Source organism: Ornithorhynchus anatinus, chromosome X5 (assembly GCF_004115215.2).
Source record: "Ornithorhynchus anatinus isolate Pmale09 chromosome X5, mOrnAna1.pri.v4, whole genome shotgun sequence".
In the NCBI taxonomy this organism is placed as follows: domain Eukaryota; kingdom Metazoa; phylum Chordata; class Mammalia; order Monotremata; family Ornithorhynchidae; genus Ornithorhynchus; species Ornithorhynchus anatinus.
In genome coordinates, this window is record NC_041753.1 from 54,428,576 (window position 1) to 54,452,417 (window position 23,842).

The 23,842-nt window shown below is 41.7% G+C and overlaps 1 protein-coding gene across 5 annotated transcripts in view; it reads right to left on the minus strand.

Annotated features, from left to right (window-relative positions):
- Positions 1-23,842, minus strand: part of SMARCA2 (SWI/SNF related, matrix associated, actin dependent regulator of chromatin, subfamily a, member 2) — a 168,939-nt gene that overhangs the window by 67,300 nt on the left and 77,797 nt on the right. For all 5 annotated transcript variants that reach the window (XM_029056236.2, XM_029056238.1, XM_029056239.2 and 2 more), the window contains exons 21-25: positions 20,427-20,534; positions 19,717-19,803; positions 17,980-18,026; positions 14,169-14,335; positions 3,657-3,820 (exon numbers count right to left, since the gene is read on the minus strand). In XM_029056236.2, the coding sequence (XP_028912069.1) occupies positions 3,657-3,820; positions 14,169-14,335; positions 17,980-18,026; positions 19,717-19,803; positions 20,427-20,534 (573 nt within the window). The remainder of the gene's footprint in view (positions 1-3,656; positions 3,821-14,168; positions 14,336-17,979; positions 18,027-19,716; positions 19,804-20,426; positions 20,535-23,842) is intronic.

Sequence of the window (23,842 nt, forward strand, 5' to 3'; positions counted from 1 at the left end):
AATGAAAGGGAGGGGAGTAATGCATTCTTTTTAGAGGGCAGGTCTTTGCAGTAAAACAGACAATTGTACTGTAGGAACAACAATATACAGGATGTCAAGATCTGAGACAACTAGTCATTCAATGGTATTTATCCAATCGTATTTATTGAATGCCTCTGTGCAGAGCACTGTACTAAGCGCTTGAAAACGGTATTTGCTGAGCACTTACTATGTGCCAGGTACTGCATTAAGCCCTAGGATGGATACAAGCAAATCAGGTTAGACACTGTCCCTGTCCCACGGGGGCTCACAGTCCCGATCCCTTTTTTTACAGATGGGTCACCAAGGCCCAGGGAAGGGAAGTGATTTGCCCAGGGTCACACAGCAGACAAGGGGCGGAACCGAGAGTAGTGCTACTCAGCACTCAATTCCTTGATAGCTAAGGAATTAAAATAAAGTTGTCACTTGCTTAACTTGATGCTCTGAGACAAAGGCAGAGTTAAGTCATTCAGTGGAAAGTGAATCCAACTTTCCGTAGGGAGGAGTTGGTGAAGTCACAGTCATGTGAGCCCATCATTGGGCAGGGATTGTCTCTATCTGTTGCCTAATTGTACATTCCAAGAGCTTAGTACAGTGATCTGCACACAGTAAGTGCTCAATAAATACTATTGAATGAATGAATAATACTTATCAAAGTCAAATTGTTATCATAATAGTTATCTCCTCCTAGAGGCCTTCTCTGAATAAGCCCTTACTTCCCCTATTTTATCCATCTACGCGCTTGAGTCTGTACCTTTAGCACTTTGATTTTAATTCACCCCATCCTCACAGCACTTATGTGCATATCCATCTGCAATTTATTTTAATGTCTGGCTCCCTGCTAGTCTGTAAATTCCTTGTGGGCAGGGATTTTTTCTATTAACTCTGTTGTATTGTACTCTCCCAAGTGCTTAGTACGGTGCTCCGCACACAGTAAGCACTCAATAAATATCATCGACAGACTGACTGATGAAGAAACAGACACCCAGAAAGATTAAATGACTTGCCCAAGGTCACAAAGTAGGCCAGTGGAAGAGCTGGGGTTTGAATCTGGGTCTTCTGACTCCCAGTCCTCTTCCCACTAGAATATGCGGCCTGGTGAGGCTGTTAGAGTGAGACTGGAGATTAATAGGGTCCCCTTCCCCACTTGCACTATGAAAAAGTCCTGTAGGAAAGAAGTGAAAAACACACTTCTCCTCTTTCTCTTCCACCCAGAGATGGGTCGCCGACACCCAGTCCCTGGGGTGCAAGCTCCAAGAAGCATAAAAGAGAGATGATTAACTCCAGGTTGTGGGGGAAAGAATAGAAGAGAGCAAAGAAGGATTAGGGTTAGGGGTTAGGGAAAGAAGAGAACAAAGGAGGTGCCTACTCCCTGCCCCTGTCAAATGTTCACTGGTTCATGCTGCCAGATGATAGTGAGTAAATTCCAGGACCCCAGAGTAAGCATAAGGGAGTTTGTATGGGTATTTTTGTTTTTATTTTCAAGAATCTGGTCCATTTTGCAGTAGGAAGCTGAGTTATAAATTTGACCCAATGCAATATTTTTGAAAAGGAAATAGGGTTATTTAGCCTAGAGAAGAAAAGGCTGCAGTGTGGCTATTGGAAAGAGCCTCGTTTAGGAGTCGGGAGATCCAGATTCTAATCCCATTTTGCCACTGGCCTTCTGAGTAGCAGTGGGGTGACCCAGATGACCTCAATATTGTTTTAGTCCTTTCATTCTATGAATACTGCGTTTTAACATTTTTTTAAAAAACATACTGAATTAAAACACATAACACTATCCCCGTCTCCTGTATATGTAATTCAAGAACGAGAGATAGGAGCACACCTGCTGATCCTAATTGTAGTTATGTAAGCTTTTAGAGAGAAATGGCATTTGTGATGGGGTTAAGGGAGTATGAAGAGGACTAATTCTAGTCAGCATTCTGAATCTCTTTCCCCCTCAATCTGCCTGCTTTGATTCTGACAATGGATTTTCCCCCCAGAGGGGGGAAAAAATTTGATAAGTTTCATAGACCTTCCTCAAATTAGTCATGACACCAGATATTTTCTAATTTTCAAACTTTAAGCTTATGATACTACTTATACGCATTTGAATAGTGCCTAAAAAGCTAACAACTAGCTCAGTGAAAACTCCTGTCTGAAAAAGGAGAAGAAAAACTTTGGCTATACCTTCAGTTTTAGTTTCGTAAACTTAAAATCACCAGCTATCAAGCTCAGAGTTCTGTATAATACTCTATGGCAGTTGTTCATAAAAGTACCATCTAGAGCGTTTTCAGTTGAGTGATAGAGAAAATCGTGGGAATTTTCTAACATTCCTTTTCCCCGGTAAATTTTTGTTGGGTTATACAGTTTGTGCTAGAAAGAGGGGGCAATTGAAATTGGTAGGAATATTTATTTAAAAAGGTAAAATAATGTGAAATTTGCTCCATCTCTATGAGCAAACGTGAACAGGAATGCTTAAAGGTTTAGGGAGAGACAGGTCTACAGAGTAACAGAGAAAGCTTCGAACTTCGATGATGACCAAGAAACCCATATGTAGAATTTGCAGATGGCATCAACTGAACCAAAGTAAGCTCATTGTGGGCAGGGAATGTGTCTGTTTATTGTTATATTGTACTCTCCCAAGCGTTTAGTACAGTGCTCTGCACACACTAAGTGCTCAATAAATACGATTGAATGAATGAATAAAACAGTGGCTATTTAAAAATATTCCATTTTTAACCTTTAAATCAATATCGCTATGTTCCAACTATGTCTTGTTCAGCCAAATACTCACAATCTGAAAGTTATTCATGGTGTTTTGGAAGCCAATTTAGGAAGAACAGTAACTCTTTCGGCTCTCTAGAGTAAAATTATGGAAATTATTACTGCGGCCACAGTTACTCCTTAACAACTATCTTAGAAGTTAAACTACTCCAAAAAAAGTGGGTCTAATCTCAGAAGAACAGAGGAGCATGGAATAATGCAATGGAAGTAAAAGAATCTCTCACACCCCAAATCGGGAAGGGGGTAGTAATAATAATGTTGGTATTTGTTAAGCGCTTACTATGTGCCGAGCACTGTTCTAAGCGCTGGGGTACATACAGGGTAATCAGATTGTCCCACATGAGGCTCACAGTCTTCATCCCCATTTTACAGATGAGGTAATTGAGGCACAGAGAAGTTAAGAGACTTGCCCACAGTCACACAGCTGACAAGGTGGCAGAGCCGGGATCCAAACCCATGACCTCTGACTCCCAAGTCCATGCTCTTTCCACTGAACCACGAGGGGAGACATGGAAAAATGGAAAAACTGAGATGGCTTAATGGAATAGGAATATATAATTCTACACACACAAAAAACACATTATCGGGCAAGAGAATGGAGTCGGGTAAAAGAACAACCAGGATTACATATATTATGCAACTGGGATTCTCCAAAGATGAGTAAAGCATGCCCCAACAGGTGTTCTTAAAAGGTAATGGACATACATTACTCATTAGTAATGACTTGGTGTGATACCATCTTTGCAGCTAAATTCCACCCTTTGAAAATCTGTTTTGGTCCCATACAGACAAATGGCACTGTGATCTTTTCCCCATTTTGTTACGAGATCAGAGACTTGGGCATTTAAGTAAATCAAACAATTACAGACCTGGTGAGGATTCCAGTCACTGTCAAAAATGACAACAGTGTCAGCTGCCTGAAGATTCAATCCCAGACCTCCTGCCCTTGTGCTCAGTAAAAAGATGAAGAACTGTGAACCAGGGTCATTGAACTTCTTCAGCAATGCAGCACGATCTTCTGATTTTGTAGTGCCTAATAGGGAACACAGAAAGAGAGGGATTTTCTTGTTAATGCCCAACAATGGAACGAAAACTAGTCAGAAATATCCCTTTCTACTTGTCTGTGCAAACATCACCGTCATTTATTAAGGGTCTGCTGTGTGCAGTGCATTCAATCTTATGTGTGGGAACATACAATAGAAGTGAAAGACACAGTCCCTGAATCGCAGGAGCCTGCAATCTAATGGGAGAAGCAGGGGCACACGAATTGCAAATATACAATACATAAAAGAGTAAGAACATTGATTCAAATTTATAAAAAGAAAAGTGGGCTTTTCAATAAACATTCACACACGGGCATGTTAGACAAGATCGAGTAGATGGGGATTAATTGAGAACACCTCTTCCAAGAGATAGCTTTTAGAAAGGCTTTGAAGGTGGAGAGGACTGTGCTTTGGAAAATTTAATGGGGGAGAAAGTAATAAGCCAAGCGAAAGGCATGAACAATTGCTTGGAAACAAGACTAATCAATAGCATTTATTAAGCGCCTACTAACTGCTAGGTCTTGTACCAATGAAGTATTTGAGTACTTACAACAACCTGTAGTGCTACTGTATATATCTTACAGATCCTAGTATTTAAGCACAAACTCATATGCATGTGATAATAATAATAATGCTATTTGTTAAGCACTTACTAGGTGCAAAGCACTGGACTAAGTGCTGGGATAAATACAAAACAATCAGGTCCCAAATGGGGCTCACATTCCAAGAAAGAAGGAGATCAGGTATCGAATCCCCATTGTGCAGATGAGGAAACTGAGGCACAGAGAAGTGCCTTGCCCAAGATCACACAGCAGGGAAGTGGCGGAGTTGGGATTAAAACCCAGGTCCTCTGACCGCCAGGCTGATGCTCTTTCTGCTAGGTCACGCAGGTTCCCACTTCTCCTTCCTCCTCCTATCTGTAAACTATTTTGGTGTCCGTCTCCTTTATACCGCAAGCTCTCTGAAGGCAGGGATCATATCTACCTACTCTGACGTACTTTCCCAACCACTTACTAGGGTGTCCTGCACACAACGGGCACTCAACAATACTTCAGAACTAACAGAGGCAAAACACGCATTCGCCACCAAGACAAAACTTATTTACAGAAAGTGAAAGCCAGAGGAACATGCATAAAACAGAAAGTAGAACAAACTCATTAAGATGAAATCTCCAAACAACGAATTGAATATATAAATTTATAATGCATATATACATTAATTAAAAATACATATGCACATGAGTGCTAATGATAGGATCAAAGTACAGAGGTGAGTGTTGGATTGACATGACCTAGATGCTGTAAATTAATTGGAGAAAGGCTCCTGGAGAAGGTGCTTGAGAAATAGTGTGGCCTACTGGATAGAACACAGGCCTGGGAGTCAGAAGGGTCTGGGTTCTAATCCTGCTCCAACACTGGTCTGCTGTGTGACCTTGGGCTAGTCTCTAACTTATCTGTGCCTCGGTTACCTCAACAAACTGGCGATTAAGACTGTGAGTCCCATATGGGACATGGATTGTGTCCAACCTGATTAGCTTGTATCTACCCCTGTGCTTAGTACAGTGCCTGGAACAGAGTAAGTACTTAATACCATAATAAATAAAAAAAAAAGAGGGCACCCCATGTGGGAATCATGTCCAACCTGATTATCTTGTATCTAACTCCAGGGCTTAGTAGAGTGCTTGGAACTCAATAAGTGATTAACAAATACCACAATTATTTAGGTTTTTGGAAGGCTTCCTGGTGGTTTGGTGGAATTTGCAGGGGGAAGGGCATTCCAGGCTGGGGAACCACACAAGCTAAGGAACAGAGGTGGGAGAGTCAAGAGCGAGGTAAAGCTAGAAGGTGAGTGTGGGAGGAGAAAAAGAGTCTGAGCTGGGGGGTAGTGGGTCAAGAGCCTTGAAGCCTAGAAGAGTGCCTCACACATCGTAAGCACTAAAATACCATAAAAAAGATGCTGCAAGAAGATGATTCCTACAGCAGCATGGGATAGGGGTTGAAGGGGGGAGATGCTGGAGGTGGGGACACCAGTGAGGAGGAGAGTCACCAGCGAGGTTCAGCTAGATTAGCTTGGGAAGAATTCTCCGAAGGTATGTAGACACGCCAGATGTTCACTCTGGTCGCCGCTCCTGGATATCCTCTGGGCTCGTCCTTGTAAAGCTTAAGTTGCCACCTCTCTGGAGAGCAGACAGTCTGACCAGAAAAAAATCAAGCTCAGTCCCTCCCATGTTCCTATGGAGGCTGGCCCTTCTCCCCTCCAGTTTCCTGAAAGAGAGTGGGGGCCCTGCTGAAGAAAACACAAAAAGAAACAAGCAGTGTCTTTGGGGAGTGTGAGTGCGTATGTGGGTGTGTGTGTCTGTGTGTGTGTTGGGGGGGCAGGAGGAGAGAGCAGGTGTGATCATCTGACAGGCCTACACACCTTCGAAGAACTCAGGTTAAGCAAGTAAACTTTGTTTTTCTAAAGGTGGGAAAGGGACATGCCAGATGATGATCACTCTGGTTGGAAATTCCAAAATAGAACTTGCCCCTAGAGGCCATATCCAAGTAACCATGGTTGATGAATGTAAGTCGAGTAGAACAAGTGTCAGCCTTCTGTGGAGAAAATGCTCAGAGCCACTGCGTTGGCTGCTTGACCCAACGGCCTGAACTGAGACTCTCCCCGGGAGGGTGAGCCCCACCGCTTCATTATAAAAAAGGACTATGTTCTATGTACCTTTACACCGGCCTGCACCATGAAGCTAGACACACAGGAGACCAAGAATCACTTAACCCTGAATGCTTTGGAGTGATATAGAGAGTAAAGGGCCACCCTCTTGACATCCAGAGTATGGAAGGTGACCTCACTTTGTGGTTTAGCGTTTATAAAGAAGGAGGGCCAAAATGATCTCCTGGTTGATGTTACAGGCTGGAAACTACTTTGGTTTTCTCGAAGACACCAGTAAGGATGGGAATTGTCAGCATTTGAGTTCCTAAATGTGTGTGTCTGTGTGTCGGTGGCAGGGGGCGAGGGGGTAGTTCGGGGGGTGGGAGGGAGATACAGGTGATGACCACCAAAAGTACAACCCTCCAGATGAGGAATTTAAGACCACAACAATGTAGGGACTCAAACGGAGATTTGGTCAGCAAGGTGGGCACAGCATTAATATCTCCAGGTGTAGGAGGGGTTTTGACTGGCAGTTAAACTTGAACAGACCCTTCAAGGAGAAGCAGTGTGGCCTAGTGGAAAGACCCAGGTAACCTCATCACATTGATAAGGTGGGAAAGGAGCATACTCACATAAGTATGGTCGATTTGTTTTAGGGAATAGTGTCACGGTGTTAAGAGGGGGGAAAAAACCCAACAAAAAACAAGATCTAGTTATTGAACAAATTGGCCTTTTTCATCCTACTCCTTTTTAAAGAAAGAAGGAAGACACAAGCAACTGAAAATAGTATTTGTGGGGATGCCTGCCCAATGCGTGCATACACACCAAGAACTGTGATCCTATATGGCAGCCGGCAGGAGGGAACCTCCAGCCCAACTGAGAGAGGAGCAGAAATTAAGGGCTTACAATAAGACTTTGAACTCTCCCCTAGTCTAGGTCCCTTTCTATATGTGATCGGGGCTGTCTCCCCAGATAGCAGGCTAAGAAGAGAGAGCCAGGAGCTCCCAGTGCAAAGACAGCTAGTGGGCTGGCTGGGTGAGACTATACTAGCCAAACTGTTTCCTCGAGAGGAAAGAAGGGGCAGAGGGGCTGGGGCTAGGGAGGGAGTCCTGAACTCAAGGACTGGGAACCCTCCCCTACCCCACAGTAATGAGTGGCAGGGAGAAGCAGGAACGGAGGTTCCAGCCAGCAGGACCTGGGAGTCTGAGACTGTATCTACAGTTTCACAGTCGACTAGAATAGTCTCCGGAATCTGTCTAGGAGCCAAAAATTCCCAGGGCTAACAGAGGACTTAATAACACTGGGATAAATTCCCCAAGGCCACTATAAGGTGGAAGGAGTATGGGACTGGCTGGGGCCCAGGCAGACCCCAATGAGGGAACTCCCCTAAACCAGTGAGTTAGGGGGTGGGTACAACTTCCCTCATTTTGACCCTAGGGTGAATTGAAGGGGCCAGCATTAACATGGGAGGGCTGGAGTCCTGCAGGCTTTTCAGGAATGGCCTGTCAATGGGTTAGTTGGGGGGGGGGGGGGGGGCGGAGGAGGGGCATGTGACACCCTCCACAAGCCCAGACTAAGTAAGCTTACCTGAGGAGAGTCTCTGCAGTCTTCTCGGCAAGGCGTCAGGAAGGAAACAGGAGGGGAGAAGGGGCCAGCCTCCCTAGGTACATGGGAGGGACAGAGCCTGACCTCTTTCTGGCCAGACTGCATGCTATCAAGGGAGGCAGCCCCTCAAGCTTTACAAGGCGAGTCCGGAGGGTATCCGGGAGCGGATACCAGAGTGATCATCTGGCGTGTCCCTTACTCACCTTCGGAGAAAGAAACAAGAACACAAAACAAAAACACAAAACAAAAACCTAAAAAAGATTTATGTGGCTATTGTCATAATCACCTTAAAGCAGGCTTGTGACTAGCCACTCTCTCAAGGTGAATAACCCTGAATGATGGGAGAGTAGGAAAAAAAAAAGCTCATTTTCTTTGACTGCCTATGAGCCTCTTGAGTTGAGGTGGGCCAGTATGAAATTTCGTGGACGTACATCATTTTCGCTTGTTCGCGAAATTGTCTTGAGACATCAGTCTAAGAAACATAAGGACATTCCATTTTGCATCTATGGTCAATGTCCTGTTTTGCTTTTTTTAAGTAGCTCATACACTGAAATCATTTTCCCTATCCTTAACCAATTTTATTGTCTGTCTCCCCCTGTAGACTGTCAGCTCCTTCTGTTTCCAAGTGTTTCTCAGCACTTAGTACAATGTTCTCAATAAGCACTCGATAAATACTACTGAATGACTGAATGACAGGAAGTTGTACTTTAAATATCTTGACGATGGGTCAACCCATTGAGTCTGAAGACTATTTTAAAAGTACTAAAGCAACTGTAGGTAATCTTTAAGGCAAAATAACAAATGGACATAGGAAAGGCCTAAACCACATTTCCACGGTTTGCACCAAAAAAATGGGTTTTAACAATAGTTTAAGGTTCTTGAAATGTATCCGTGTGAATATGACAATCCACTGATTCCTGTACAGTGATGCTCTTATGGTTTTAAAAAACAAAAATTGCTCTCCAAGAATAACACTTCTAAATGGCAAGGACCCTAATAATCAAGACATTCCCAGGGAAAGGTATATATCTCTGGAAAGAATCTGAACTTTATTGTTTTCTTTCCTTTTCCAGTTTTCTCAAGGTTACTATAAAATCCCTGTAGCTTCGCATATTCTTTTTAAATGTTGTGTTAACAACACTTAGGTACTTCAGAGAGACTGCTGAAGGGGGGAAACATTCATACAGGGTTTTGTTTTTTACAACAGTATTATCCTTGTTTCACCTCTTTCTTCCAGTTATACATATGAAAAAGTATCACACTGACCCAAATGAAAAACTGTTAGGGAAAGAGACCTAAAAGCCAGGCTTTTCAAATATGGGCTGTCTGCCTATGAATCTCTGCAGTCACTGTTATCTGTGTTCTGCAATCTTGGAGTAAATACAACAAACAGTGGCAAATTTAAGGGCAAAAGTTCAACTCGAGAATATACTGGAATCAAATCTAAACATCTGACAAAAGTCACATTTCTGAGGATAATATGTGTAATAAGAAGATTCTCCCCCCTTCTAGACCATGAGCCCGTTGTGGGCAGGGATTGTCGATATTTGTTGCTGAATTGTACTTTCCAAGTGCTTAGTACAGTGCTCGGCACACAGTAAGCACTCAATAAATATGACTGAATGACTAAACCAATTAGTGTAGGGCTAAGAATAATACACACTGATGTATTAGCTGTAAAATAGGGACCAAAAGTTCAGAAGAACTCTAACATATTGTCAACAGAAGATCTGTATTTGTGGTGTCCCTCATTCAAATCTGAACAACTGAAACATTTTAGTCTTAAAATCTAGAAGTCTGAAGTCTAGAAGTACTTGAATGAAAAAGTTCTGGCATATTATTTATAAGGTTCTGAAAACACTGAGTTTGTAGTCTGGAAGGCAAAAAGACTGATTTTAGAACGCCCTACTCACCCCAAATAAGAAAATTTTTAAGGCTACCTTAAAAATTGCCCACTTCCCCAAAACTATGCTCAACAGGGAATGTTTGGATTTTAACCAGAGGTGCAAAAACATAATCAGAAATGCACCAGCCTTATCACACTTGCTCTCACTCACTGATAAAGACCTCATCATCATCATTAAAGCCAATTTTGAGCTCCAAAAACCATCTAGAGGGTCTTCATTAGAGAGGTGTGGGCCAAGATCTTTGCTGATAATCAGTTCTTCTCTACTTTGCAGGAAGATGCGAATGATAATGAATGGAAATGATCCAAGCCTACTGCTTACTGCAGATGGCATAGGATTTAACGTATTTGATAGCAGTAGGAATAGATTCATAGCATTACCTATTTGAAACTAGATATTTCAAAGAGATAATGAATAATGATTTCATATGTGATTGAGATAATTTCCAAGAGAATGATGTAGTTAAATGTTCATACTGGCTAACTTTAATCCACGTTTTAATTGCTTTCTAAAAAATTTCCCCACTTCTACTTGCTCAAAAGTCATCCACTGAAGTAACATTTTGAATAGGAAGTTTCAGTTAACACATCTTTTGCAGTATGATAATCTCAAAGCACACTTTTAAACAATCTTATCAAAAGTTCATTTTCCTTTAACCAACAAAATTTAAAAGTGCCCAGATCTATGCATTTGAAAGCTCACATATTGATATAACGTCACGTGGAAAAACTACTATATCTGAAAAAAGTTTGATCTAGATTTTCATTTGAAATTTGTGTACTGAATATACCAAATATATCCACTAAACATTTCTATTTTACTTATACCCCAGTCAATTTTTCTTTGAAAATGTACAATAAGTGTTCAATTTAACTAATGAAATTGAGCCAGAGAGTTTATAATACTTTAAAAACATGGTCTCCCTCCTCATTTTTAAGAGGAACCACAATGTTCCTTATATGACTGGAAAGTAATAAAACTTTTATTTGGGTAATAAAGAGAAAGAATTTCATTATGGTTGTTTGAGAAAATACTTATAGTTGCTTTTTTATGGTATTTGTTAAGCCCTGAAGACACTGTACTAAGCACTGGGGTAGATACGAGGTAATCAGGTTGGACACAGTCCATGCCTCACATGGGGCTCACGGTCTTAATCCCCATTTTACAGATGAGGTAACTGAGGCACAGTGAAGTTAAGCGACTTGCCCCAGGTCACACATAGCAGACAAGTGGAGGAGCCAGAATTAGAATTCAGTTCTTCTGACTCCCAGGCCCGTGCTCTGTCCACTAAGCAAGAGTGCCTTTGAAAATGTGTGTTTTATTCAAAGAATGACTAAAGGCTTAAACATGTAAACAAGTAAAAGCAAAGGTTCTGCATCTCAGAAGTAGTTCGAAGAAGATCCAAATTTATGATTCTCTCGCATTTTTAATGAGTGGCACTTTTTGAAAAGGAATTCCAGGACATTAAATGAGTAAAGTATAGAGTGAATGGCAAGAAATCAATACACTGCACAGAACATGTGGACTGTTGCTTGGATTTCTATGGAATATGAGGGTCTCCATTCATTCATTCAATCATATTTATTGAGCGCTTACTGTGTGCAGAGCGCTGTACTAAGCGCTTGGAAAGTACAATTCAGCAACAAAGAGAGACAATCCCTGCCCACAGTGGGCTCACAGTCTAGAAGGGGGGAGACAGACATCAAAACAAGTAAACAGGCATCAATAGCATCAATATAAATAGAATTATTGATATATATATATATATATAAACATCAAAACAAGTAAACAGGCAATAGTATAAATAAATAGAATTATAGATATGTACATATATTCACAAGTGCTGTGGGGCGGGGAGGGGGGGTAGAGCAAAGGGAGTGAGTTGGGGTGATGGGGAGGGGGAGCTGAGGTTATAGGCAACTACTGGAGATTTTTAAGGGGGGGAGGGGGTGACAATTTCAGTTACCATGCCAAAAACAACATTTTTGGCCTCTGAGGAACAGAGGATATAAGTCAAAGGAAGAACAAACAAAATACATGGAGCAAGTTGGGAAATTAGATAAATGCCAAACAGTACAATGATCTCATTTTGGAACTTTTTGATTATTCCACCTCAAACATAATACCTCATTAACATAGTGTCTGGAATACAACTTAGTTCATCATTTAAAATATGCCTGGGGAAAAAAAAAAAGAAAGCAACTACCCCCATTTAAGGTAGAAGAGGGAAAACAATCTGAAATCCTCGAAGTTGTTTTCATAATGTAGTTAAAAAAAAAAGAAAAAAAACAAAGGTCCTGTCACCGGAATAATAGGAGGAACTGAAAGGAAATTGGCTTGAAGGCTAAAGAAAGAAAAAAAAATTGTCAAGTTTTGGCCTGGCATAAACTTTGACTTACTCTAAACCCTTTTTCTATACAAGGCCTTTTGAAAAAAGCCAGGTACTAATTACTTAGTATGGAAAGCTTTGCATATGGAAAATCCAAATTAGAAATTCAAACAAACTCTTAAAAATAGGAACATCACATAGATGACTTCACAAGTGGAAACTGCTTGACAGTGTTGTACTCTAACTCAAAAACATTTTAACTAAAAAAAGATCAACAACAAGTATGAAGCACAAATAAAAGGTAAAAGTAGTGAAATTTAGGGGGCCACAAAAGTACTTTAAAAAAGATCTGCAACAAGTATAAAGCACACATAAAAGGAAAAAGTATTGAAATTTGGTGAGGGGGGACACAAAAGTACTTTAAAATTAAAAAGCTAAATTTCTCTATTTGACAATCAGCTTTCTATCCTTCAGTGGATATAAATCTGAAATTAGCTGCCCATATTCTCATCCCTTCTCCGGTGTTAGGGCACAACCTCTGAACCACCAACACAGAATTAGAGACTCTGATTATTCATTAGTCCTTGAATGCTTATGTGATTTTTTCACTGCTTGTATCATTTTGAAAAGCACTTATTTCTCAGTTGAGCAGGGACTAAATCTTTTATTTTTCCTATACTCTCCCACGTGTTTACATGTGCATATTTCCGTAGCGACCATTTAGGAAATGCCAATTTACACTTTATACTTGATCTCAAAAAGGCAGAATTCTGAAGTTAGGTGAATCTTCTTTGCCTGCAATGCCTGGTCATTTTTAGATGGATAAATCATGAAGTTCTAAGATGAGATATTTTTACTCTCTGGTATTTTTCATAAAAAATGAGTACAACTCATTCAATAATATTTATTGAGCACTCAGTGTGTGCAGAGCACTGTGCTAAGCGCTTGGGAGAGTACAATATAACAATAAGCAGACACATTCCGTGTCCACAATGAGAGGACCACATAAATAGGTCAAATGTAAAAATAAGGAACTATCTGCAGACATAGTTTCCATAAAGGCCTCATGGCCATGCTCAAATAATGGTTGATGTAGGACTGCTCATGTTCAGAAGGTTTAACACACATGCCAGATGAAGAAAATTGGATTTGGGAGTGGGGGATGCAGGTGTGGGTCTTCTCTGTTCCAAATTCAGGGCTGTGAGATAATCCACCCTGCAGGGGCCTACCTACACCAAATATAATGTAGACATTAGCTGCATTGCCCTAAACCTCTATTCGGTGTCCTTATCCTTCTAACAGGTGGGTGGCCTGAGGAGAGTTTCCAGAATTCACACGGGGGGAGGGGAGAACGGGACTACAAGCACCTCAATTCCACAGCTGCAGGCATGTGTGGCCAGGAGTCTGTCAGGAAGCAACTCCTTAGAAATTCCACCCTTTCTCCAAAGGCACAACATAAAACATTCCAGCTCTGCCATGCTGAACTACCTCTTTCATTAGTTGTCTATTGAGTGGGGCCACATCAGTACTGTTAACAAGCAAATCCCATTAGCCTTTTGCCGTATGCAGACCTAAGCACCCTTAAGAACAATTAGTTTTAATATTTGACAATTATGTGAAGATTCATTTCTGTTACAATCCCTGAGTGGGGAAAACAGCTGTGTGATTCATTTGAGTTTTGCTCCTGCTAAACTCTGGGAGTTGAAAATTACAAGCTAGATCACCTGCACCCTGGTTGTTATTTCTTCTCTTTTGCTTGTTTTGTTGTTGTTGTGGCTGAAACTTAAGGGCCTATTATCCCTTCAAATTTTTCACTGCACATCTTTTACGTGCCTCACTTTCTACTGAACTTACCATCAAGGCGTAGGTAAAGGAAGTTCCGAAAAGCAAAGTAGTCCTCCATAATGGTCATGAGTGAAGTCATTTGGCAGAAGAGTAATACACGGTGGTTAGTGGCTCTTAACTTTGGTAGAATCCGATCGAGTAGTTCAAACTTCCCTGAGGCCCGATATAACTCGGCTCTGTTCCAGAAAAAAACCAAAAACAATGTTAATTTGTTACTATACTGAAAATCACAGGATAGATGAAGTAAGAGTGACACGTGGTAGAGATATTCTTTCATTTTTCTTATCTGATGCATTAGTGGTAGAGACTATATTGTGTACATAAGATGGGAGGGAAAAATAAAGGCATGACAATAGCTCTTTGGAAATATTTTTTGAAAATATTCTATTTATGAATTATGTACAAGGATATTTTTATTTACATTTAGCACACATCTCTTCCAAATAATCAACCCTTGCTTTATACATCAACACTGGTTAGGGGTTACAAAGATCAATCAATCAATAGCATTTATTGAGTGCTTACTCCATGCAGAGCTCTGTACTTAAGGACTTGGAAGAATACAACAGATTTAGCAGACATGATCCCTGCCTTCAAAAAGCTTGCAACCCAACAGGGGAGACAGACACTAAAATAAATTACATCTAAGAGGAAGCACAGTGAGGCCATGTGGAAAGAGCATGGGCCTGGAAGTCAGGGGCTCTGGGCTCTAATCCCAGCTCTGCCACTTGTCTGGTGTGTGACCTTGGGCAAGTCACTTAATTTCTCTGTGCCTCAGAGATGAAGGTAACTGACTTTCATTTCACTTCTTTATGCCTCAGAACCCTCATCTGTAAAATGGGGATTAAGACTGTGAGCCCCATGTGGGATATGGACGGCGTCCAACCTGATTACTTCGTATCTTTCCCAGCGCTTAGTACTGCCTCTGGCACATAGTAAGCGCTTAACGAGTACCATGAAAGGTGAAAAAAATGAAAGGACAGCCTTATGGAGTTTCTTAAAGCAAATCAGTCGATCAATCAATCATATTTATTAAGGGCTTACTGTGTGCAGAGCACTGTACTAAATCCTGGGGAGATTACAATATAACAGAGTTGGTAGATAAGTTACCTGCCCACAAAGAGCTTAAAGTCTACAAGGGAGAAAAACACTGATATAAATAAACAGATTACAGATATGTACGTAAATGCTGAGGGGCTATGGGTACGGTGAATTAAAAGTTACAAATTCAAGTACAAGGGCAATGGCAGGAGAGAATGAGAGAAGAGGAAATGAGGGCTTAGTTGGGGAAGGCTGTTAGAGTTGTTATGCTTTAAATAAGCCTTTGAATGTGGGGAGAGTAACTGTCTGTTGCATATTAAGGGGGAGGGAGTTCCAGGCCAGAGGTAGGACGTGGATGAGGGGTCGGCAGTGAGACAGACGAGAACAAGGTACAGCGACCAGAGTGGCATTAGAGGAATCGAATGAGGGGGCTTGGTTCTAGTAGGAAATCAGAGGGGTAAAGTAACAGGGGAAAAGGTGATTGCGTGTTTTAAAGCCTATAGTATGAAGTTTCTGTTTGTTGAGGAAGTGGATGGGCAACCACTGGAAGTTCTTGAGGAGTGGGGACACATAGACTGAAAGGTTCTGTAGAAAAATGATCTGGGCAGCCGACTGAAGTAGGTAAGTGACAGGAGGCAGAGAGGTCAGCGATGAGGCTGATGCAGTAATTAAGATGGGATAGGATGCATGGTTGGATTAACTTCGTAGCAGTTTGGATGGCGAGGAAAAGGCAGATTTTAGCAATGTTGTGAAGGTAGAACTAACGGGATTTGCGGACAGATGGAATAGGCAAGCTGAATGACAGGGATGAGTGGAGGATAATGCCACGGTTACAGGCTTGTGAGACACAGAGGATGGTGGTGCTGTCTACAGTGATAGGAAAGTCAGTGGGAGGACAGGGTTTGGGTGGGAAGATGAGGAGTTCTGTTTTGGACTTGTTTAGTTTGAGATGTCGTGACGGCAGGAGGAAATACGAGATTGCAGAGAAGGAGAAAAAATCAGAGCTGGAGATGTAGATCTGGGACTCATTTGCATTGAGATGGTAGCTGAAGCCATGGGAGCGAATGAGTTCTCCAATGGAGTGGGTGTAGATGAAAAACCGAAAGAGACTCAGAACTGAGCTTTGAGGGACTCCCACAGTTAGGGAGTGGGAGGGAGAGCTGGAGCCCGCAAAAGACACTCAGAATAAGCAGCCAGAGAGATAGAAGGAGAGCCAGGAAAGACAGTGTCAGTGAAGTCAAGGTTGGAATATAAGTGCTTGGACCAGTGTGGCAGCAGTTGGGATGGACAGGAATCGGCGGATTCAGGAGATATCGTGGAGGAAGAGCTGACACAATGTAGTGACGCACTGAACATGGGGGCTGTAAGAGAGAGAGAGAGGAATCAAGGGAAATGCCCAGGTTCCCGGCATGAGCGATGGGGAGGATTATGATGTTGGGGGTGTGAGAGTCGATAGGAGAGCAAGGGAGTTGAGGTTATTAGAGAAGCAGGTCATCGGTGACCTTGGAAAGAGTGGTCTCAGGGGAGTGAAGGGGGTGAAGACCCAAATGTAGAGAGTCAAGAAGGGAGTTTGAGGAGAAGAGGAAGTGGAGGCAAATCCATTAGAGGGGTTTGTTAGAACTACTAGGAGAGAGGTGGTGCGATGGCTGCATGGGGCAGTGGGGTCAGAGGAAGGATTTTTTCAGGCTGGGGAGTCATGGGTGCCTCTGAAGGCAGAATGGAAGGAGCACTTGACGATGGAGGTCAGGGAGGAAAGAAGAAAGGGAGCAGTATTTTTGTAAGACATGACAGGGTGAGGTTGGGAGTGCATTAGGAGGGGAAAATTTCAAAAGCAGGTGAGAGATCCCCTCTAGAGAGATGGTTGAGATGGAAGACAGGGTGGTCGGAGGGAACAATTTGTGGGGAATCTGTGCCTTATTGTTTGGGTTTTGTCAACAAAATAGATGGCAGAGCCATGAGGGGCAAGAGGTGGGAAGTGAAGGGGGAAAGAGTTAAGAGTAATTGTGGATCCCTCTTTTTTTTTTCTGAAAAAAGATTTCCCCCGACTGCCTCCACTTTCAATCATTACTTAGGCAGTTGTAGCCCGTAACATTAAATTTCACTGTAGACTATCTGACATCCTCCAGTGAACTACCTGTGAGGTAAGGAACTCTCAACTGTAACAAATTCTGCAAAAGAAATATTTATTTCTGTCATTTGATTATCTAATTGAAACCTAATTAACCATATTCTCTTATTGCCTAAGACACCTCTTGAACTTGGATTTATACCCTTCATTCACCCCCACCCTCAGCCCACAGCACTTATGCACATAACCGTAATTTATTTTAATGCTTGCCTAACCCTATAGATTGTAAACGCCTTGTAGGCAGGGAACCTGTTGACAAGCTCTGTTATATTTTACTCTCCCAAGCGCTTAGTAGAGCGCTCTGCATATAGTAGTGCTCAATAAATATGATTAAGTTTAGTAATTTATGAAGCTGCAAGAAGTCTTTCAGACCACAAGGGTAACATTTAGTAATAAACATAAGGGCTGATATACGCTTTTAAAGAGTCATTTACCTAGGACAATTATACCGAAAGAGTTTAAAAAATAGATGCAGTAGAGCTCTGAGAGGGAAGGCAGACCAATACAGAAAATTATGGGCAGGCAATTGAGGGGTTTTTTTTATTATTTGCATGGCTAGGAATTGTATGTATTGCCAGTGTGCATAAGACCTGTTAGGATTCTGTGGCAAAAGAAACAATTTTTGCCACAAAATAAAGAAGAATAAATTACCCATTGATGACACCACTTGAGTAGCCCAGATGTTCAGCAAAGGACTCCTACAAAAGAGAAACGAGTGATGAATTATTTATATTTCTTACATCCACCTACCCTCCCCCTCACACTCTCCAAATGAGTAACAACTACAAAACTCAAATGGAAAACAAACCTCGTGGCACTCGATGTCCACATCTGCAAAGGCCAGGCATATTTTTTGAAAATCACCTTTCTGTAAAGAGCTTGACATTTGGGCCTAACCAGTATGGGATGAACATAAGGAGCCCAAACCTAATGTTAGTGGAGGTGGAGATGAAGTCAGGCAAGGAGAAGTTGCATTTTGGGGCACCACATACCCCCTCTGAATCCAGCCAGGATCCTGACTCATATTAGGGCCCCTTGACTGACAGACAACACTTCGCTGCTGCTACCCGGGGTGACCTCAGGGCATATGCTAGCATGGCGAGATAGGACAGCGAGGACTCACCATCATCCCTACCCAACAGCTGTAAACAAGGCCAAACTGCTGGGCTAATCAAGAGACAAGCATCTCTTGACCATGACCTCAACCTAATGTGTTTCAGCCCTTTCATGCAATATGATGGCGAAAAGTGCACATAGCAAATCACCCTAATATGATGCTGCCTAACAAATAACCTATAGTTAATAATAACGCTGGTATTTGTTAAGCGCTTACTATGTGCAAAGCACTGTTCTAAGCACTGGGGGGATACAAGATTATCAGGTTGTCCCTCACGGGGCTCACAGTCTTCATCCCCATTTGACAGATGAGGTAACTGTGGCCCAGAGAAGTTAAGTGACTTGCCCGAAGTCACACAGCTGACAAGTGGTGGAGCCTGGATTAGAACCCATGACCTCTGACTCCCAAGCCCGGGCTCTTTCCACTGAGCCACGCTGCTTCTCTAGCACTTCTTCAGAAGTTAGCACTTCTGAGATGGATTCTGCCAAAATGTTAATACTCCATCAATAAATCTGTCCAAAGCAGACACGGTCTCTGTGATGTTACTACTGCATTCTATAATTTATTAATGTGTCAATGACAAAATGGAGGTGTAATTAACTTAACAATACTTGGAAGACTGTGATTAAACACCAACAAAGAGCAAAATTAGTGAAGTGAACAGATGTAGAATGGTGGTGGTATCGCTCACCTCTCCCTATTTAACAGGAATATTGTGAAGACAAAATGAAATAATTGATGTGAAAAGTGCTTTGGAAAAACAAAAGCGCTTGACAAAATCAATTAATCAGCATTATCTTGACCGGTAAAAAAATAAATGAATAGAGCCAATGTATTTGAGGAGAGAGTGTAGAACATGGGCTGATGGAAAGAGCACAAGACTGGGAATTAGGAGACCTGAGTTCTAGTCCCGCCTCCACCATTTGCCTACTGTGTGACCTTGGGCAAGTCACTTACTTCTCTGAGTCTCAATACCCTCATCTGTATAATGGGAATGAAATAGCTGCTCCCCCTTCCTCTCAGGCAGTGAGCCTCTCGCGGAGCAGATGAGGAAAAGGAAGAAGGAGAGTAGAAAGGAGAGGAGGGGGATACTATGTCAATGTGTTAATGGGCATCTTGCCTCAAGGACTCAAGTGCCCACTGACAGAAAATGTCACTTCCGCCATCCTAAACCAGATGAGAGAACACAATGAACTGGGATTTTTAGCCAACAATATACAGTCATATTATCCACGGATAATCCATCAGATCAACTGCATAAACAAACTTACCTCAATGTGCTGAAACATATATGGGTGATTGCATATCTTTCTTAATTGCATGATTGTGTTCATAAGAGTCTTAGCCCCTCCTTTCCCCTAGTAATGAAGAAAAAGAACAATTAAAGAGAAAAATGCCTTACTCACCTGCTTGCAACTATGTTACTACACTTAGAAACCGATACCAGAGGTAATAAGGATTCACAAGTGGGCTCACAAATATCCCTCACAGCCTGCAGCCTCAAGTTCTGGATAGGAGCAATACACTATACTAGTTGGTATTAGTTCAGCCCAAACTTCCAAATTTTAACGAGAGGGAACAACCATACCGAATTAGTAGCCCTGCAAGACGAATGATTCTTCAAAAGCGGTCTGAGCTGGCCTAGGCACAAAACCTTTACTTCAGTTTCTCCAAGTGGGTTTAAGAGTTCCCATATACTATCCTGCCACCTAACAAAACACAAATTTTGCAGTGTTGCACATTTAGGAAAAGCTGAAAAAACAGTAAAACAATGAGATAACTACAATGATGGTTTAAAGTGTTGGGTTTTTTGCGCTTATCAGATTTCCTTTGTTAACTAAAAGAGCAGCAAAAAGGCTCAAAATAAGTTCACTGTAAAGACTCTAGTGTTAAGCAGCCGCCCTCGCAGGGCATATGCAATAGGCTGTTAGATATGAATAACCGTTACGGTGGCTTAAATGTGAGCTTCTTCCTTTGGTACCTTCTTGTCTTTCTCCGAACCATCTGTGAGAAGAATTCCCTTGGCTTGCATATGGCGATACAGAATCTTCTGCAGAGCGGACATGTCACATTTGATCACGTATTCCACCTGTGAAAAAGGTAACAGGAAAGGAGATTAAATAGAGTAATGCAATTGCCCAGGACAGAGTAAACACAATTTACCCGATTAAGCCTTCTTTACCCGGCTCTTTCTCCTTGTTGGGTGGCCTATGCACTTGCATCCGTACCCTCTAAGCACTCGATGTTCACCCCGCGGCATTTATGTACATATCAATGATTTATTTATTCATCTTAATTGCTGCCTCCCTCTCTAGACTGTAAGCTCACTGTGGGCATGGAACGTGACTACCGACTCTGCTGGATTCTTCCAAGCACTCAGTACAGAGTTCTGCACACTGTAAACACTCAATACCACTGATCGATGGAGAATGGTTCTTCTTTTAAACACCAGTGCCCTTGCTAGTGTCAAGAAGGTATCCCCTGGGGGTAAGGAGGAAAAAGGGAAGAGACCATCTGTGAACATCTTATTATTGTACTCAAACTACACTAATCATTTTTCACAATGGTTACCTCGAAAAGTTATCGTTGGGGCACATGACTACAGTAATTTCTTGTTCTGCACACATCTGAGGGAGGGTGATTTGCAATTATATGTTTTCTGACAAAATAACCAACGATGGATTTTTAATAGTCTCTTCTTCCTACACTACCTGAACTGAAAGGGTTTTTAAAAAGTCAAATAATGGCTAATAGGTTGTTATATTCCTTGTTACATTTGTAAAGCGTATTTCAAAGGGTCAAAAATGGCTGTATCCAATGATAAAACTCAAATGAAATAAACTAACAAGCTTATGTATGCTGTCACTGTTTTTATGAAGGATCAATCATTTAATGATATTAATTGAATGCTTACTGTGTGAAGAACACTGTCCTAAGCACTTAGGTATAGTCCACTCCCTCCCAAGGCAAAGAATGGATGGAGAGAGAGATTATTTGCATACCATGATTGTCTATGGAATTGTCCTGCAAGGAAATACTACTTCATGATGATGAGGGGGAAGCTACATGTGCTTCCAGTAAAACAGGCACGCACCATATACATGTGCATGCCCATGGAGAAGCAGAGTGACCTAGTGGAGAGAGCACAGGCCTCGGAGTCAGGACGTGGGTTCTAATCCAGCCTCTGACACTTATCTGCTGTGTGACTTTGGGTAAGTCACTTAATTTCTCTGTGTCTCGGTTACCTCATCTGTAAAATGGGGATTATGACTGTCAGCCCCACGTGAGACAGGGACTGTGTCCAACGCGATTTGTTTGTATCCGCCCCAGCACTCAGTACAAATACCACTCTATCATTATATATGTGCTTGTCCACTCATTTTATTTTGTCCACTTTGGTTGGAAATATTTTTGTTTGTATAAGTTCCTTGTGGGCAGGGAATGTGTCACTTCGTTATTCTCTACTTCCCGAGTACCTAGTATGGTGCAGCACACCAAATGGGTGCTCAATAAATGTTACTAATACCACCATCACCACTAATATAGAACCAACTAATAACAAAAAGAACTCGCCTGCCCTTTATCAAACACCTGCCGGATCTCCACAGAGTGCCTAATGCATACCGTCTGGCCTGATATCACCTCATTGTTTTGCTTTGTTAAATAATCAAAATGGGTCACTTTCCAAATAAGGTCAAATTAATGTCTAGAAATCTTGCATAATGTGATTAAAAGTAAATCAGCAAGCTGCCTAATGTTTAATAAACTGATTAAAAAGTGATCAGGTTATTTTCAGCTCCAAGGGCCAGGAGGAAGAGGTCACAGACAAAGATAAATTGAATATTCATTTAATAGCTTCTTTAGAAAGAACTTGTCAGACCAGATGGAACCGTCATTACATCTTGTGTCAACAGTTCCACTGTACCAAATCAGATTACAGGGAAACTGGCCCTTTTTCAGAAAAGGGAAGAAATATGGAGAAAAAAGAGGAAATATTCTGAATTTGGGCCCAAAATAACCCGAGGCCCTATGCAGAACCTGTTGGCTTTTTTTCAGATTTTAACCTTTTCAAAAAAAATCATGACAGATTACCTCATGGCTAGAGATGAATATGGAATTTTTAAAAGATATAATGTAATTGAAAAATGTGGAATATGAATCCTTGGTCACTTGTCTTTTTAAAAGTCACCACAATACTGCAACTGTCTTTGGACACTTGGAAAAAAGAAATCTCAAAATATCTATGCCGGTTTTTGAAATGCATGAGTATGACATTTCTCAGGTCCAAAAGGAAGGACCAGACCACAGAGATCAGAGAGGTCTTTTCACTTTACCATCTGAAGGAATCATTCTGAATTTGGGAGATTGCGCAAGTTAGGATTACACCCTCTCAATCATCATGGACGTGAAAACTTTCCCAAAAATTTTGTTGCAGAAGGAAATGGAGTTGATGACACTGCAAGAAGCTAAGTTTCCGCCTGACAGGACATGAAGCTGTGGGTATTGGGTGATGCTGCCTCTGATTTGTTATATAACACCATGGCGTTGATCACATGTACTCATTATGCACCACATGGGAATTGGTCTAAGTAGTGGTAGTTGTGAATCTTGTTTCCTTGGCAAATTCCAAATTCCGTAATTATCCTGGCCCAGATTCTGCAGCAAGGCTCATTGTACTCAACAATCTTGCACTGAACATAGAATTATTTTTTTTTTAACTTCCTCTTCTAAACTCAAGTTGCATTGCTTTGCAACTTTAGAATGATTACCCACAGCGTCCTTTACTTATTTTACAAAATGGGGTGTTGAATATTGAGTTAATTTAGGAATAAATAACTTTATAGAATATAATTTTAACATATAGCCCACAAAGTATAATTTCGAATCTGTTGTTCCACCGTTCGGTTTTCACTGAGTAACTTGTATCTACCCCAGCGCTTAGAACAGTGCTCGACACATGGTAAACACTTAAGAAAACCAAAATTATTATTGTCATTAGTCTTAATTTGCAGTTCTGCAAGAACGCCAACCCCACGGTATAGGAGAGCTGGGGGGTATGACACAAGCTCTACTCCAGATCAGACACCTGTCACAAACTGAGCAATGGAAACCTCATTCCCTGCAGAAGTAGTAGGTCGGCCGAGCACGACAATATAGTAGAGACGCTAAAAAACTGGAGGCTCCAGGCCATGAGGCTGCTCCCTACTATTCATTCATTCATTCGATCGTTTTTATTGAGCACTTACTGTGTGCAGAGCACTGTACCAGGCACTTGGCATAACAAACAGACACGTTCCCTGCCCACAGTGAGCTTATGATCTCAAAGGACCCAGGCACCCTGCTACTATGGGAGACTACCGCACAATGGAAGCCTCATTCCCTTGAGGGTCCGACTTT